This window comes from Mercenaria mercenaria, chromosome 12 (assembly GCF_021730395.1).
Source record: "Mercenaria mercenaria strain notata chromosome 12, MADL_Memer_1, whole genome shotgun sequence".
In the NCBI taxonomy this organism is placed as follows: Eukaryota; Metazoa; Mollusca; class Bivalvia; order Venerida; family Veneridae; genus Mercenaria; species Mercenaria mercenaria.
Window position 1 is genome coordinate 67688161 of NC_069372.1, and position 17325 is coordinate 67705485.

General features: G+C 34.7%; 2 protein-coding genes across 3 annotated transcripts in view; one reads left to right on the forward strand and one right to left on the reverse strand.

Moving 5' to 3' along the window:
* LOC123534228 (poly(A)-specific ribonuclease PNLDC1-like) overlaps positions 1–17325 on the forward strand; it is a 60706-nt gene that overhangs the window by 248 nt on the left and 43133 nt on the right. For both annotated transcript variants that reach the window (XM_045316374.2, XM_045316375.2), the window contains exons 2-5: positions 3940–3991; positions 6155–6228; positions 8602–8638; positions 10407–10482. In XM_045316374.2, the coding sequence (XP_045172309.2) occupies positions 3940–3991; positions 6155–6228; positions 8602–8638; positions 10407–10482 (239 nt within the window). The remainder of the gene's footprint in view (positions 1–3939; positions 3992–6154; positions 6229–8601; positions 8639–10406; positions 10483–17325) is intronic.
* On the reverse strand, positions 12047–14860 carry LOC123534229 (carbohydrate sulfotransferase 1-like). Its single transcript, XM_045316376.2, has 2 exons — positions 14048–14860; positions 12047–12986 (listed from the first exon to the last, which is right to left on the reverse strand). Exons 1-2 carry the CDS (start codon positions 14251–14253, stop codon positions 12263–12265), a joined length of 930 nt encoding a protein of 309 aa, XP_045172311.2. The 5' UTR covers positions 14254–14860; the 3' UTR covers positions 12047–12262.

Sequence of the window (17325 nt, forward strand, 5' to 3'; positions counted from 1 at the left end):
GTTCCCCGGATGAACCTCTGGCACATTTCGCCGATATTTATGGTTTGGTTACATTACAGGTAAATCGTTTCAGCCAATCAGCGTCGTTTCGCGACAAATCGTAGCGAACCAATCAAAATCGTCCGTGAAAGCGTGTCCGCGTCCTTTCCATATTATCGAGGGAATACGATGTCCATTTACGACGAATATTATTATTTCTTGATGTAAATCTCTTAAAGTCGAATTACAGGAATAAATCTTTATTTATCGCAATCATGGAATACAGCCTTTATCCATCGTAAGCAAGTATCTTGTTTACATATTTTTTTGAAGTTTCAATTCGGAGTTCCAAATAATGGCGAACAATGATTGGCTGAAACCACTCCCAATAGTAATTACGAGTGCGCATGCTCACCAAGTAAACGATGGAAATAAATCAGAGGTTTGTCTCGGGATTTTGATGAACCTCTGATGGATGAGAATGCCTTAGGTCAGGCTGGTAACATTGCCCGATCGGGCTTACGACACAAAAAGTAGTATTTCTTGAAAATTAATGAAGATATTTCTTTCAAACTTGGTCCATTTATTAAGCATAACAAATAATACAAATTAGAATAAAAATAACTTGGTTACTTTCAGGTTTGGTAGAATTATTTCCCCTTTTCAGATATTTATGACGCGTAATCTTTGAAGTCCAAAAAAAATATGTTCTAATCTTAAGTTTAAAACAAAAAAGGGTTCAATGGGTTTCTAATGCTCTAAATTATTGCGCTAGTAAATGAATGTATACATTTTACTCTGCTTTCACTTACAACATTATTGAGAAATGTTAGTTCTAAAAACATTGCTCATACATCTGCACTAGGAACAAAGTATTTACTCTAAATACATAGAATAAAGGTATTGGCGCACAAGTTTGGAGCAATAGAAAGCCACTGAACCTTTTCTGTTTTAAACATTGCATTAAAACATATATTGTTTGGACTTCAAAAATTATGCCTCATAAAATACTGAAAAAGGGAAGTAATTCTAACAAAACTGAAGGCAACAAAGTTATTTCTATCTTGTTAAGCATTATATGGTATGCTTAATAAATGGACCAAGTTTGAAAGAAATAGCTTCATTATTTTTCAAGAAATACTACTTTTTGTGTCATAAGCCCGATCGGGCAATGTTACCAGCCTGTTAGGTCTCCCATGTTTACAGGTTTTTGTAAACGTTTACACAATCTTTCAAACACGAAACAATACCATGTAAACAGCAATCAATTATTGTTTTCAGTCATGACCTTGGCTTGCTTTTTCCTTCCCATAACTCCTAAATTTATGGATTTTCTCAGGAAAAAATATCATACATTCACAGTAATTTTTCGTAACAGGCTGTTTTGACGTTTCCGCGCTATTTTTGGCACTGTTTGATGCGATTCAATTGCGAAATGGAACAATTTATTTTAATCGAATCAAATTTAGCTCTGTATACAGCCTTCTTACATGGTATGTTTCCATCCTGATAACGGAATTTATCACTTATCAAAAAAGTAGGCAAAATGGGGGCTTACTGTTTACTGAAAAAGAGACATATAATATTGTTAACAGGCAGAAAACACTTGTTCCGTTCACTTTTATAAACAGAGAAAGACTTTGTTGGTTGGAAGGGTGATAGTTTGGTTTAACCGGGTAGATTTTTTGAAAACGTTTACTAGTCAAATGCAACACGGACTTGTTTAAATGTGGGAGCCTTACTCAGGACACGATGAAAATTTCAACACTTTAACATCTTCCATAAATTTACCATCAATGTTCTTACATAGAATGACCTGCTGTTTTGTTTGGCAGAAAAAAACAACAACAGTCTATGCGGGGTATGATTGGTTGTTCCTCTGACACAGTGGGAATGCTTATAATTTCAGTTGTTTCTGTAAAAAAGGGTCTTTAGTTAACTGAAAATGCCTTGGTCTATGACTGTCAAACTTCATAGGGTGATTGCCTGTGGTCACTAATGCTGATCATTGTTTTTTGTGGAGATTAATAAATCAAAGGAGAAGATAGCGTTTTAATGTATGACCATTATCAGGGTTCGGTACTAATGGGATCCAGGGTGCTCAAGGATCCTCAATATTTGGGAGGAACCTTTCTTTCCGACAGCTAGTGATTCTGTTGGGATCTCCTGTCTCAGCATAAGTCTTCCATCGAAAATTCTATTTTGTTGTTCGTTTAGTGTAAAAGATGTAGTCATTTTTCCTAAAAAACAATTACAACTTATTAAAACTTCATAATTCCACATGGAAGTAGCAGGCTGTCTAGCGTCCCTAAAATTCCTACTTTTTCCTATTTTTTTTCAATTTGGCTAAAATTCCTATTTTTTTTTAAAAATCAAAGGAAATTCCTAAAAAGGCCCTATTTTTTCACAAAAATTCCTAATTTTTTAACTTTTTTGCAATGATCAAAAAGAGAAAATGTTTTAAATGTTGTTTAAAAGTTCTTCTAATTCAGAAAAAAACAGTTTAGCACAGTTCAAAGCAGTTTACCAGTGGTAGACTTCTTTTCTGTAAATAAAGCACTATTTGTGAGTTACTTTTATGTCAGTCACATAAAGGTAAGCACATTACATGGTCTTTAAAGTCCATATTTTAATTTGAAAATTCCTGAATTTAGCCTTAAAATTTCCTTAAAATTGTACCAAATTCCTAATTTTAGCCCTATTTTTTTGTACAAATTGCCCTAAAATTAGCCCTAATTTTTTGTCAGGGTATGCTAGACAGCCTGAAGTAGCAACAATTTACATTGGGTTTATATGGGAAACCTGAAGAGTTTTCCGTCTAAAGTTAATCTGTATTTGTATATGTCAAAGTAAAACCTATTCCACTGGACTTGTGCATCCCTAATCTATTCGACCTATCAGTTTGTACCCACACTTTTAGCGGCCAGTGACCTAGATGCATTATCAGTTTTTATGACATAGAATCGTGATCAGATGTTGTTACTGAATAACACATAAGAGTCATAAGCTGACTGGATAAAAATCATAAACTATGTGTCAAAATCAGGCAATGCAATTCTGTCTGTAAAATTCGGAATATTTTACAAGTGTCTGGCTGAATGCATGACTGTTTAGTTTTCTCTGTAGAATAAAAAGTGTCAGTGGGCATTTTGCTTCTACTTTTCCTACTTAATAAAATAACATGGAAAGCTGCAGAGTTTGTCCTTTATTTGGAGGACTCCCTCAAAATCAGGAGGGCCCCCTTTGGTATCCTTGGAAAAACATGTTAGTGTCGAGCCCTGACTATATGGCCCAATCTGTGTGTCCATTTGTAACCTACTCTATACTTTTGCTTAATTAGATTAGCTTACTATAAGTCTATATTATGTCTCTTGTTACTCAAATTTCCAAATTCAATATCTTTTAACAATTTACTTTTAGCTACAAACAGCTGTGTCCATTTGTTATTCTCTCTATTTGATTTATAGATTACTTACTATCTATGTATGACTGTCAACCTCATAGGATGATTGACTGTGGTCAGAGGATTACCTTCCTTTTCAGATCAAGGTCACAGTGACATGGAGACTAAAAATTGTTTCTGATCTGTTGCTGGAGAATTTTTGGGCCTGATTATCAGAATTCTTATCTGTGGTCAGTAGAAAACCTTTAATATCTATAGTCAAAGGTCATGGTCACAGTTATCTTGAAACTAAAAGATTGCTGGTCTTCTCTTTCTGCCTATAGATGTACAGGGCTTAAGCCTAAGACTATTAAAATTGATACCATATTTATTTATGGTCAGTAGATACATTATACCTCTATTGTTATTGGGATCACTAGGTCATAGGTCAAGTTCATAGCCTACTTAAGACTGATAACTACACCCATTTACCTCAGACATCATGGGTGGCATACATGCTTTACAAATAGCTCTTTTTTACTGCTTATCTGTTAAGGAATTTTTTTTTTGTATTTCAGCTTTGGACACTGAATTTACAGGATTAAAAATAAATGAACAGATCAAGTCAAGGTGAGGTATTCTAAATGAATTACACTTTTCTTGTTGTTTTTTCTAAAGACTCAGGGGTTTTATACAAGTATTACTTAATTACTTAAGAAAGATTTGAAACTTAATTACTGACAGACTATATGTTATAGAAACACATGAGAATTAGTTGTTTTTATATGCCCGTTTGAAAAACGGGACGTATTATGGGAACGCCACTGGCGGGCAGGCGGGCGGCGTCCACAGAGTTTGTCCGGAGCATATCTTCTACATGCATGAGGGGATTTTGATGAAACTTGGCACAGTTGTTCACCATCATGAGACGGAGTGTCATGCGCAAGAACCAGGTCCCTAGGTCTAAGGTCAAGGTCACACTTAGAGGTTAAAGGTCAAATTCAAGAATGACTGTCTGGAGCATATCTTCTACATGCATGGGGGGATTTTGATGAAACTTGGCACAGTTGTTCACCATCATAAGACGGAGTGTCATGTGCAAGAACCAGGTCCTAGGTTTAAGGTCAAGGTCACACTTAGAGGTCAAAGGATACAAGAATGAAAACTTTGTCCGGAGCATTCCTTCTTCATGCATAGAGGGATTTTGATATAACTTGTCACAAATGTTCACCACCATCAGGGGGAGTGTCATGCGCAAGAACCAGGTCCCTAGGTCTAAGGTCAAGGTCACACTTAGAGGTCAAAGGATACAAGAATGAAAACTTTGTCCGGAGCATTCTTTCTTCGTGCATAGAGGGATTTTGATATAACTTGTCACAAATGTTCACCACTATGAGGCGGAGTGTCATGCACAAGAACCAGGTCCCTAGGTCTAAGGTCAAGGTCACACTTAGAGGTCAAAGGATACAAGAATGAAAACCTTGTCTGGAGCATTTCTTCTTCATGCATAGAGGGATTTTGATATTACTTGGCACAAATGTTCACCACCACGAGACGAAGTGTCATGCGCAAGAACAGGTCCCTTGGTCTAAGGTCAAGGTCACATTTAGAGGCCAAAGGTCAGATACAAGAATTACTTTGTCCGAAGCATTTCTTCTTCATGCACGGAGGGATTTTGATGTAACTTGGCACAATTATACACCATCATGAGAGGATGTGTCATGCACAGTTTCTTTCTTTAGAATTACTTCCCTTTGTTGTTACTATAAATAGCTTATATTGTAACTTCTTCATTACTAGTCATAGGGAAAAATCGAGACCACTTTTCTGTAGTACAACATGCGTGCTACATCCAATTTTGAGGTGTATTTTGACCAATCTCTACCTGGTAAAGATTTTTGTGTGGACTTACAATTTTTCTTGGGATCTTTTTTTCTTTTTTTTTTTTTTTAAGATTAACTTCCCTTAGTTGTTACTATAAATAACTTATATTTTAACTTTTTTATAATTGACCGTAGGGAAAAACCAAGACCACTTTTCTGTGGTACAACATAGATGTTACTTTCAAATTTTAGGTGTATTTTAAGGTCTCTCTACCTGGTAAGGAATTTTTTTGTGGACTTAGGAAAACAAAAGACTTACAATGATTACTAAACAACCGCAAAATTAAAATTCATTTGCAATACAGCGGCTAGAGTAAAGAAATTTGCTGTGACGGGCGTATATTGTGACATTCTGGCACTCTTGTTACTTATTTCTACATTGAAAAGTGTTTGTAATGCTTTACTCTAGGTAAACTGCCTTTTTGATAAATATTTATGTTTAACGAAAATTATGCAATCTACAGTAGCTCCATTGGCAAACGTTTTTAGTCTGTGATTAACCAGTTGTAAACAAAAAACCAAGGCGTGATATTTACTGAAACTTCCAGTCCAGCATTATGTGTCCTTGTCTTCAAGGTACAAAATATACACTGCTTTAACCTTTACCCTGCTTCTAAAATGAACTGGTCCATCATTCAGTTTGGGCAGTACCACTTACTATTCAAAGGGGTATTCACTGAAAATTTATGGACTAAATACGGAACAGTGCAGACCATGATCAGCCTACACAGATGTGCAGGCTGGTCTTGGTCTGCACTGGTTGCAAAGGCAAAATTCACTTGCTATAAGCAGGCTAAATGTTAATGATAGTTATTAATGAAATTAGCGGTACATTCTTCAGTCTTTCAAAGTCAGTAGCAAAGTTCAGTACTGCAATGCTTTTAACTGTGTTTTTTTTTAACTGTTACAGTTTGTTTGATGATGGTGCTGAAAGATACAAAAAGTTGAGGAAGACAATAACACAGATAACCATTTGTCAGTTAGGTATGTAAAATGTTTGCAAATATGGTAAGAAAATAGTTGCATGTTATATGTAGTACAGTAAGATACAGAGAACTTGACAGCTATGGCACGCCAATTGTCCAATAATTATGTGAACCCAGGTTCATGGTCGAAAAACTAGGACTAACGATCTATAAACTTGGTTTTTCGAACTTAAAATCAGGCTTTTCAAATACTAACCTATATTTTAGAGCAAAAACATAAGATAATGGGCGTTAACCATAGTTTATGCTCATGAACCCAGGTTTACGTTTGATAAACGGTTTCTCGATTGAACTATGAATTTCGGTCGTTATCTTAATTTCACGAGCGTGAACTTATGTTTATGGGCGTTAACGTAGGTATACGTTTGTAAACCATAAACCATAGTTTACGAACGTGAACCTATGTTAACGCCTGTGAACTTGGGTTTACGACCGTGAACATGGGTTTATGACCGTAAACATAGGTTCACACTCGTGAACATAGGATAAGGACTGTAAATCATAGTTTTGTTCGAGAAACCCAGTTTATGGATAGTTTATTGAACATAAACCTAGGTTCACGTTTGTAAATTATGGTTCATGCTCATAAACCCAAGTTCACGGTAGTAAACATAGGTTCACGTCCATAAACTATGGTTCACGGCAAGTCAATTTTCCAATAATTACATTCTTGGTAAAAAAGCTAGGATTATCGAATACTAATCTATTTTTCTCGATTGAACTTAACGTTTTGGTCGTTATCCTAAGTTTATGAGCGTGAATCTATGTTTACGGGCGTGATCCTTGGTTCACCAGTATGAACCATAGTTTACAAACGTGAACCTATGTGTACGACCAAAAATCATAGTTTTTGTCGAGCCCGCTTGCGGTGAGCCCAATAGAGTCATCACTTTTGGCAGGTCGGTGTATGTGCATGTTCCTATCTAAAAGGTCAAGGTCACAGTTGGAGGTCAAAGGTCAAATTGAACTTTGTCCAGAGCATTTCTTCTTCATGCATAGTGGGATTTTGATGTAGCTTGGCATGAATGTTCACCATTATAGGACGGAGTGTCATGCACAAGAACCAGGTCAAAGGTCAAGGTCACACTTAGAGGCCATAGGTGCTGGTGGCCTTGACATTCTGCCAATGGGCATGCAGAATGTATTTCTAGTTTTTTTAGAAACCTAGTTTATCGAACGTAAACCTAGGTTCACTCTTTGATAATCCTAGTATATCAACCGTAAACCATGGTTTACATTTGATAAAGTAAATGTCTCGATTGAGCTATGAATTTCAGTCTTTATCTTATGTTTATGACTGTGACCGGGGTTCACGAGCGTGAATCATAGTTTACGAACATGAACCTATGTTTTCGACCGTAAACTTGGGGTAACAGACGTGAGCCTACTTCTACAAGCGTGAACTATGATTTACGACATGGTTAACATGCTTTTACATGCAAAAAACCTAGTTTATCGATTGTTAATCCTAGTTTTTTGACAGTGAACCTAGGTTCACATGACTATTGGACAATTGCCATACATGTCACGTCCGTAAACTATGCTTCACGGTCATAAACCTAGGCTCGTAAACATGGGTTCATGTTCGTAAACATAGGTTCATGTTCATAAACATACGGCCATAAACCCGTCCATGCTTGAAATTTATAGTTGATTTTATTGTCATAATATATCGACCATAAACCAAGGTTTACGTTTGATAAACTAGGTTTCTAGATTGAAGTACGAATATGGGTCGTTATCCTATGTTTACGGCCATTATCCTATGTTTATGCTTGTGAACCCTGGTTCACGCTCGTAAACCATAGTTTATGAATGTGAATCTATGTTTACAACCGTGAACTTGGGTTTACAAGCGTGAACCTACGTTTACGAGCGTGAACTATGATTTACGGCGTTATCCTATGTTTTCACTCGAAAATATTGGTTACTATTCGAAAAACCTGGTTTTACATTCGAAAAATCTAGTCTGTGAACCTGGGTTCATGAAATTATTGGACAATTGGCGTGCCATAGACAGCAGGCTGTGTAAGGAATGTTGTCTTTGCTAAATTTCTGTAATTGAGATACAGATCAATTTTTACGTGGCTGAAATTTCACAAAAGTTAATAACATTTAACTTATAAATGGAGGTTTAAGCTTTAGTGAGTTATAATTTTTTCTCAGAAACTTAATTAAGGTCAAAGCAATCTCAAGGACTGAGTTTTGCTAAAAAATTAAGAGTGCAAAGTTTACAAAAACCCTGACAAGTATGTGTGATTTATAGTATATATAGACACACATTTAAATATGAACTGTAATGATATTTGAAGTAAGTTACTCTAAGGTACTCAAATACAGAATTCATATTTTTGATGTATTTTGTTTTCAGGTTTGTCGATTTTTACAAAAGATCAAAAAGAGAACAGGTAAGAAATGAAAAGAGTTTAAATTGATAGTTCTTAATTCAACTGGGTTTTAGGCTATATAGCCTTCACATACAGTTACTTAATTTCACAGTTCAATGAACAAAAGCAATATACTGCTTTACTGTTAGGAATTAGGCTAGACGTTTTTAGCTCCACTATTCGGAGAATAACGGGGCTGTTCTACTCGCCCCGGCGTCGGCATCAGCGTGAGCTTTCTTGGTTGAAATTTTTAGGCAACCTTTGTTTTTCTGTCATATCTTTGTTACTATTGCTTATATCTTACTGTAACTTCACATAAACATTGTCCAGCATACAAAGTATGTGTAGGGGCTGGGCTCATTATACCCAAGGTCAAGGTCACCAAGTTGTTATACTTTGGTTATTTTTAAGGTTAAAGTTTTTCAGCAACCTTTGTTTTTCTGTCATATCTTTGTTACTATTGCTTATGTCTTACTGTAAGTTCACATAAACATTGTCCAGCATACAGACAAAATACATGCAGGGGCTGGGTCCATTATATCCAAGGTCAAGGTCACAAAGTAGTTAAACTTGGAATTATTTTCGTGTTATATTTTTTTGAAAGCTTCATTTATAGACATATCTTTGGTACTTTAAAAGATAATGACTTGAAATTAAAAATATTTCTTTATAATCATCATCTGCATGTGTGGTTACAATCCTCATAACTTGTAATTGTATTTTTGACAGAATTATGCCCCTTTCATACTTGAAGTTTTTTGGCAATCTTCGCTTTCTGGATATAACTTTAGTACAATATAAGATAATGACTTGAAACTTAAAATGTATCTTTATCATCATCATTTGCATGTGTTGTAACAATCCCCTTAACTCTGATTTGTATTTTTGACCAGATTACGCCCCTTTCATAATTAAATTTTTTGAAAACTTTGTTTTCTGGACATAACTTTGGTACTATATAAGATAATGACTTGAAACTCAAAATATATCTTTACCATCATCATCTGCATGTGTGGTAACAATCCCAATAACTCTAATTTGTGTTCATTCTTATTACAACATATATTCATTTTACTGTCAAATTGCCAAATAGTAGAGCGCATTGTCTTACGGACATCTCTTGTTAATTCAGTTGTGGCTCTGATGGCGGGTATGAGAGAAAATAAAACTATAGCACATATTACCTGATCTACAATATATTGTAGTGTAAGTACATGTAAAGATTGAAGCATATTGCAGAACAGTTTATCCTTTTTAAAAAGTGTTTTATGGCAGGGCTCTGTTCAACCTTGCCGGTTTGTCAGTTTTGGACTGATTTTTAACTTTTTAGACCAATTTATGAAATAAAAAAAATGAAAAAAATCGGTCTGGTAAAAATGGAGAAAAAGTGTAAAATTCGGTCTAAAATATCAATACATGACTACCTGCCAAGCAGGAAATTCTTGATCACACTATCAGATAATCAATAAACGTGTCAAAACTGCGGATTGTCACATTGGTAATCAGTTTGTAATTAGCATGTGATGCTTCAGTGCTCATGTGGCACATCTTTTGATGTTTGCAGCCAGCCAACTACAATGTTTTAAACACTTTTGACTGGGTCCAAATGTTTTTGACTTGAACTTGCTTATTTCGATTTAGACCATTAGCCGACTTTTGAAAAAATGAAATGTTTTAATTACTTTGACCTTGCAGCAGCTCTTATAAATATACTTAGACACCAATCATAGAAATGTCAGCATTATTTGGTTGCTACACATATCAGTTAGTTTATGAAATCCTGTTTCAGATATGGAGCTAAGACCTACAACTTCTACCTTTACCCACAGTCTTTTGGACCAGTAGATGAACGCTTCTTTTGCCAGGTAATTGTTATTCTCTCCTCAGTGATTACCTCCCCTTGCTGTGGATTATTCACAGAAGAATAAATTATACATGCATACAGCACCAAAAACTGTATTTTTTAATCTATTAAAAGATGTTGATTCCTTTAATTTCTGCTAAAACGTGGTGGCAGAAGTAGGAAAGACTGCTGCATATGGGATTGTACTGGTATATTGCACTCACTTTTTCTTGTGTAAAACTGCTGTTACTGTTGTTTTGGGAGGATGTTTTAACAGAATAGTAAAAGGGTGTTAACATAGATTCTCTCACATATGCATTGTTTACACACCTTTTTATGTCCCCTTTTGAAGAAGGAGGGGGATATTGTTTTGCAGATGCCGGTCAGTCAGTCCATAGACCAACCGGTTTCCGGATGATAACTCAAGGACACTTGGGCCTACGATCATGAAAGTTGGTGGGGAGGTTGGTCATATTTGAAGGAGCATTGATGGTAGAAATGCATTTTTAAAACACATTGAAATTGTTACAAAATGCGTTTTATAATAGTCACCTATGCTCAATACATGTTAAAATGCTAAAAAATATTCGCTAAACTTATCCAGGGGCGGAGGAGAGTGGGGTGGGTGGGGGTTTCCTGGCCCCAAGTGTCTGTGCTTTAGAGTAAAGTTCTAACAATAATGTATGAATACACTGTATATAATAATATCTATGAAATAAGCAAAAACTTAAACACAGATTATTGTAAGCAAGAAATATCTTTAAATATGGTCAGCGTATTGTAATAAGACAAGATGTTTTTGATGTTTTCATATCATTTGTGTTATTCTATCATCTATCTTACATTTTGCAAATAGCAATACTAAACAAGACACTTCAACAATTTAATTGGTTCTCTTTCAATTATTCAAATCATTTCTGTTGATCTTTCACAAAAATGAATTCTTGTAAACACTTTAAATTCCATTGTTTATATCTTTAAATACTCAATGTTTTAGCGATGCTTATCCTGTGATATATGGCATAAAGTCAAGGTAAAATCCAATCATTCATTCCTTGAATATTTGTTGTAACATAACATTTTTCACTCATAGAATAAAAAAAAACATGTACACAAACCAACTCAAATTTTAATCACACCTCTATTTACATAAAATATTATCTTCGTCTGTATTTCTTGCAAAGCACTAATATTGACTAACAGACTTTCTCAATATATGATTGACATGTGTACTTTTTGTTTATCAGACTGTTCAGCAGCATACATATAGGCACTGTTGACTTATTCTTTTTTCTCTTTGACAGTTCTACATATAATCCACCTGATAAATACAAAATAACATGACTAAAGCATTTATGAAGTTTCCACTTTAAAGCCTTACCCTCATATTCTGTCATATACATTAGCCAAGTAAATGTACATTGCTTTCACTCCAGCTTGATTTTTCTTGACAGAATTGTTTGGTCTCTAAGCATTTGAACAGAATCTAAAGGAAGATAACCTAAAACAGAATTACTTGTTTTGCATGTCTTGTAAATATATCGCGCCATTACTGGGTCAATCTGTGACTGCCATTTACTAAGCCCGCCCGCTTAGCTCAGTAGGTAAGAGCCTTGGTCTACGGATCGCGGGGTCGCGAGTTCGATCCTCGGGCGGGGCGTATGTTCTCCGTGACTATTTGATAAACGACATTGTGTCTGAAATCATTAGTCCTCCACCTCAGATAATTCATGTGGGGAAGTTGGCAGTTACTTGCGGAGAACAGGTTTGTACTGGTACAGAATCCAGGAACACTGGTTAGGTTAACTGCCCGCCGTTACATGACTGAAATACTGTTGAAAAACGGCGTTAAACCCAAAACAAAAAAAAAAAACCAAAAAAAAAGACCGCCATTTACTGGCTGTTTTAGTAGAATTTTTCCTTTTAGTATTAAATGCACCTGCATCATGCGATGCATTTGTCTGTTGCTCGATGTGATTTTGCACAGATTTTACAAACTTGAGACCTACAAATTCAATTAAAGATCGTGCAGTTTCTAATGGACACTCAGCTAGGTCCTCGTAGTGTAAAATCTTCACCTTATCTGGATATGTTTGTTGTATATTTTTCGAAGACTTAACATCTTCCGTTATATTAATGCAGACTAATTGTACACTCGTTTGATAATTGTTTGCAGTTATGGCCTTGCTATTCATTCTAGAGTTGAAAATTCCTCTTGGATCATGAACAAGATGAACTATTTTCATATTTGGATAGAAATGTAACAACTTTGCAATCTCCTTCATTCTCAGTCGTATAAACTTAAGCGCCACAAGAGGTGTTTTATGACAAGATCGTATTGCCATTTGCAGACAGCTTTTACATATGTATTTTTTACTACAATGGTGAAACATACTCTTATACTTCATGAAATGTCTGTTAAGGCCGGTTTTAAGACTTAGTGTACTTATAGATTCAAGCTTGCAGTTTAACCAACCATTAATTTCGTTCGCAATTACTGCCTCTTTCTCCGAAGCTGAGTACTTCCTGCAAAGAAAAAATACAATATGTGTAAATAATATTCTGTTCCTATTCTTTACAAAAACAAAAACAAACATACAATGCAGATTTTAAATATTGTATTTGTCAATGTTATCTTGCTGGATATCACTCGTTGTGTAAACTGATCATGTTGTTATTGCAAAAATTCAACATTTTAAAACTCAAAATATAAATACATTCAACTTTATTTGGAAATAGTCACACATTATAAACAGTTCACATTTGTGTCAAGTAATAGTAAAATCCCATAATTGATGACAGAATTATGGACCAGAAGGAAAAATCCTATTGACTTTTGATCCCTGACAGTGACCTTGACCTTTGAGTTAGAGATAAGGGGTTGCGTAAAACAAGTTTTCTCATTATGGAAAACATTTGTGCTAAGCTATATTAAAATCCCTTTACTGATAACAGAGTTATTGATAGAGGGAAAAAAACAACAATATATCAACATTTGACCTCCAACTGTGACATTGACCTTTGAGCTAGGGGTCTGAAAGTTGTGCATGACACATCATCTTATTATGGGGTACATTTGTGCCAAGTAATATTAAAATCCCTTGATGGATGGCAGAGTTATGGACAGAACAGGAAAAAAGCCCTTTTGACCTTTGACCTCCAATTGTGACCTTGACCTTTGAACTAGGGGTCCAAGTTTTGCATATCATGGGGAATATTTCTGCAGAGTAAATATGAAAATCCCTTGATGAATAACAGAGTTATGGACTGGACACGAAATTGCTGGCAGACAGAATGACAGAAAGAGGGATGGAAAAATGTAATCCTATAGTCCCCGAAACTCCAACCAGTAGGGGACTAAAGAGGTATTTTAAGGTCTACAAATCTGAATAGCTCTATCCCACATTATATATATACAATGAAGTACTAATGTATAAAAAGAGCATAACCATACAAAATTTATTAAGATATGCATAGCTACCACACCATTACAGCAAAATTGACAACTTTGCAAATCTAAAATTTTACCCATGAGGGTCAACATACAAAACCATGTTTCCAAAGTAATAAATCTAAACTATACAAACCTCTTTGTTCCATTTATGTATTTCAGTTCCACGTGTGTCTTAATAGTGTTTAATTCGTCAAAGGCCTTTGGTAGAAATCTGAGTGGCTCGAAAGAATAGAATGTGTCAGGATATGCTTGAAATACAGATCCCGTTAGCGTCGAACCTGATCTCATATAAGCTACAATCTGAACAATTTTTTTGCGGCTTAGAACTGTGTTATGCATTTCGCTTTTATCACGCTTGTTTATTGTTGTATCTTCTTTTTTCAATTTGTCTGTATCAGTTTTGTTCTTATTGATAATGTGTTTACTTGTATCAGTGTTTGAAAGATTTCTGCTAATGTTGTCGTGGAGCGTTGTTGAGACTCTATCACTTGGCTTTGTCTGTGTATCTTCTAAACGAGTGGGGAAAATATATTGAGCTGTAAATGTAAAATAGTTTCTCGTAATAATTTACTGTAATATGTATGTATTTACTTTTAAAAGGAAAATAGAAACAGTTACGTCATAGATATGAAGTTGGTTATAACACTTTATGAAATTTTTATCGATAGAACCTTCATTTACATTAATTTTACTGTATCTAGAAACTATGTACAATTTTGGAAAGGTCTTTGAAATTTCTAAACAGATAAAACAAAATGATATAATTCTTTTGATGACAAGAAGATTAAGCTCACAAAAGGAAACGAAATAACTGTCTTATTGACCAGTGCTTACAGGTAAAAGTTATCCCATGTGCACAAAGCGGTTTTGTACAGTTCCCTCAAGCTTGAAAAGGAGTTAGGGAATTACCCCAAATTGTAAGCTGTGGTAAATATTGTTGACAGGCAGGTCATTTTATGCCCTATATTGTTTTGCAGGCTATGAGGTGTGTTTATCTGATTAAAGGCTTACCAAAAACTGAGGTTTATATATTTTTATAATATCATGAAACGATACCAACCTTTTAAAAGTTTGAAGAAAAAGCTTAAAGCATTATATGACACCTAACTGTAGTTCAAAAATTAAATGAACATAAAGTCATCACTTAATCTTAGGTTTAGGAGTATACCATCAAAACACAGAAATACTTCATAAATGGACAGCATCTGCACTATCACTCTAACTGACCATTACATGTTCTGCCGTACTGTCCCATATGATGGATAGTTAAAATATTCTGAAAAAGTTGCCCCCCTTTAAAAATGAATGCCATTTGTAAACAAATAAAAATGAACATTTGCTGAAAACTAACTTCCACCTAGTTATGTGAAATTTCAGACTGGGACATTATTGCAAACATATCAAAATTAAAGTAAGTAACAGTTCTTTGATAATGGTGTTTTTAAAGTCATTGAATTGTCCGAAAGTGTGGCCCCTTTTTGCAGTCCTTTTCCGGAATTCAATGTTACTATGTAGAATGATATACATCTTTTATATTCTGTTCAGTTTTCATGTGAAACAACCCTTTCTTTCTATGAACTGATTTTGTGTGGAATTTTTTCTCAGAATGTAAGGCTAAGCATTACCTCTTAGGCAGATCCAGATAGTTGCCAGAAGGCAAACTACAAGAATTACACCAGCAGCGCGATATGTCTTTCTGGCGATTATAACACTGACTGTTGAGGCACTGGTGTCTATATTCTTCATGATAAGTTTTCTGTAAAAATTAGATAAAATTCATGTGTAAAATTTCATGGAATATTGCTTTAATATGACAGTTAGAAGCAGCCAAGTGTTCACAATAAACTTACACTAAGTTATACCCACTATGGAAGCTTTTAAAACAAAACAAAAGTCCGTTGACAGTCAGTTGTTGTTTTTTATCAGTAAATATATGAAAAAAAAAGCCTTCAGAACATAATTATGAACTCTGTAGAGAAATCAGTATGTAAGGTATATGTTGTACATCATGTTGTTTAAAGGTGATTATGTATTATGTGCTTTTGTGCGTATAAACTTGCTAAATAGGTAGACTTACATTTTAACTTATAATATATTTTAATAACATAATTCAGTGATACTAATAGTACTTGCATATTATACATACCAAATTTTATGCATATCATTATTCTCTTGTTTTGTTCGTTATTAAAAGAGGGATGAAATGTCTTAATTTATATGTCGCATTTTGTTATTTCACTTTCGGACAAAGAGTGACATTGTGTGGACTTTGTTATGATTGCAATCAATCTGTACTTTATATACTTTTCCTTTTAGGCTCTATAGATCAGATCTTACTATTGCAAATTTTTGGTTCAAGATCAGTACATAAAATGGGGCTTTCTTTTATAACGTCTACAAATAACATTACAAAAGAAAATGAACAGTTTAATTAAGATACAAAATAAAGATCAATCAATTGTTTAAATATTGCATATTTTATTTTATACAGTATTTAAACAATTGATTGATCTTTATTTTGTATAATAGTATATGGAAGTATTATGGTAATCATTGCACATTTTTTGTATTTCATTACTGGTGCGTAAAGAAAAATGGACAAAGTTGTCATTAGTTTTCCTCCATGGACCAACATCACTCAGTTACAAAAATATGGAAAACACTAGGTTATTAACAAATGGATTTAGTAATTAAGGTACTTTCACCATCTTGAATTTAGAATGACCTTCATTTGCAGTGTGAAAATATAGTGAACCAAAACTTTCAAATGCAGCAGCACAATTTGCAAGACCTCAACTAAAAGTAACTGTATAAAAAAGTAAAACTGAAATTTTGAAATAAACAAAGTAGATTTTACCTGTAATTTTCCAAATTTCCAGTAGCATTTATAGGTCCTTTTCAATTACTTTATTAACCAGGTTTTCAACGAAAACCTGAGTTATTAGATTGGGGTAGATGTCGGTCGGGCGGGCGGGCGGCGGCGTCAAACTGGTGTTTCCGGTCAATAACTTTTGTTTCGGTAAAGATTTTTGAATAAAACTTGGTATGTATGTAGCTTATATCAAGAAAAAGGCTGGGATTGATTTTGGGGTTTCTGGGGTCAAGGTCAAGGTCACTGTTACTTAAAATAGAAAAAGGGTTTCCGGTCAATAACTTTTGTTTCGGTAAAGATATTTGAATAAAACTTGGTACGTCTGTAGCTTATATCAAGACAAAGGCTGGGATTGATTTTGGGGTTTCTGGGGTCAAGGTCAAGGTCACTGTTACTTAAAATAGAAAAAGGGTTTCCGGTCAATAACTTTTGTTTCGGTAAAGATATTTGAATAAAACTTGGTATGTATGTAGCTTATATCAAGACAAAGGCTGGGATTGATTTTGGGGTTTCTGGGGTCAAGGTCAAGGTCACTGTTA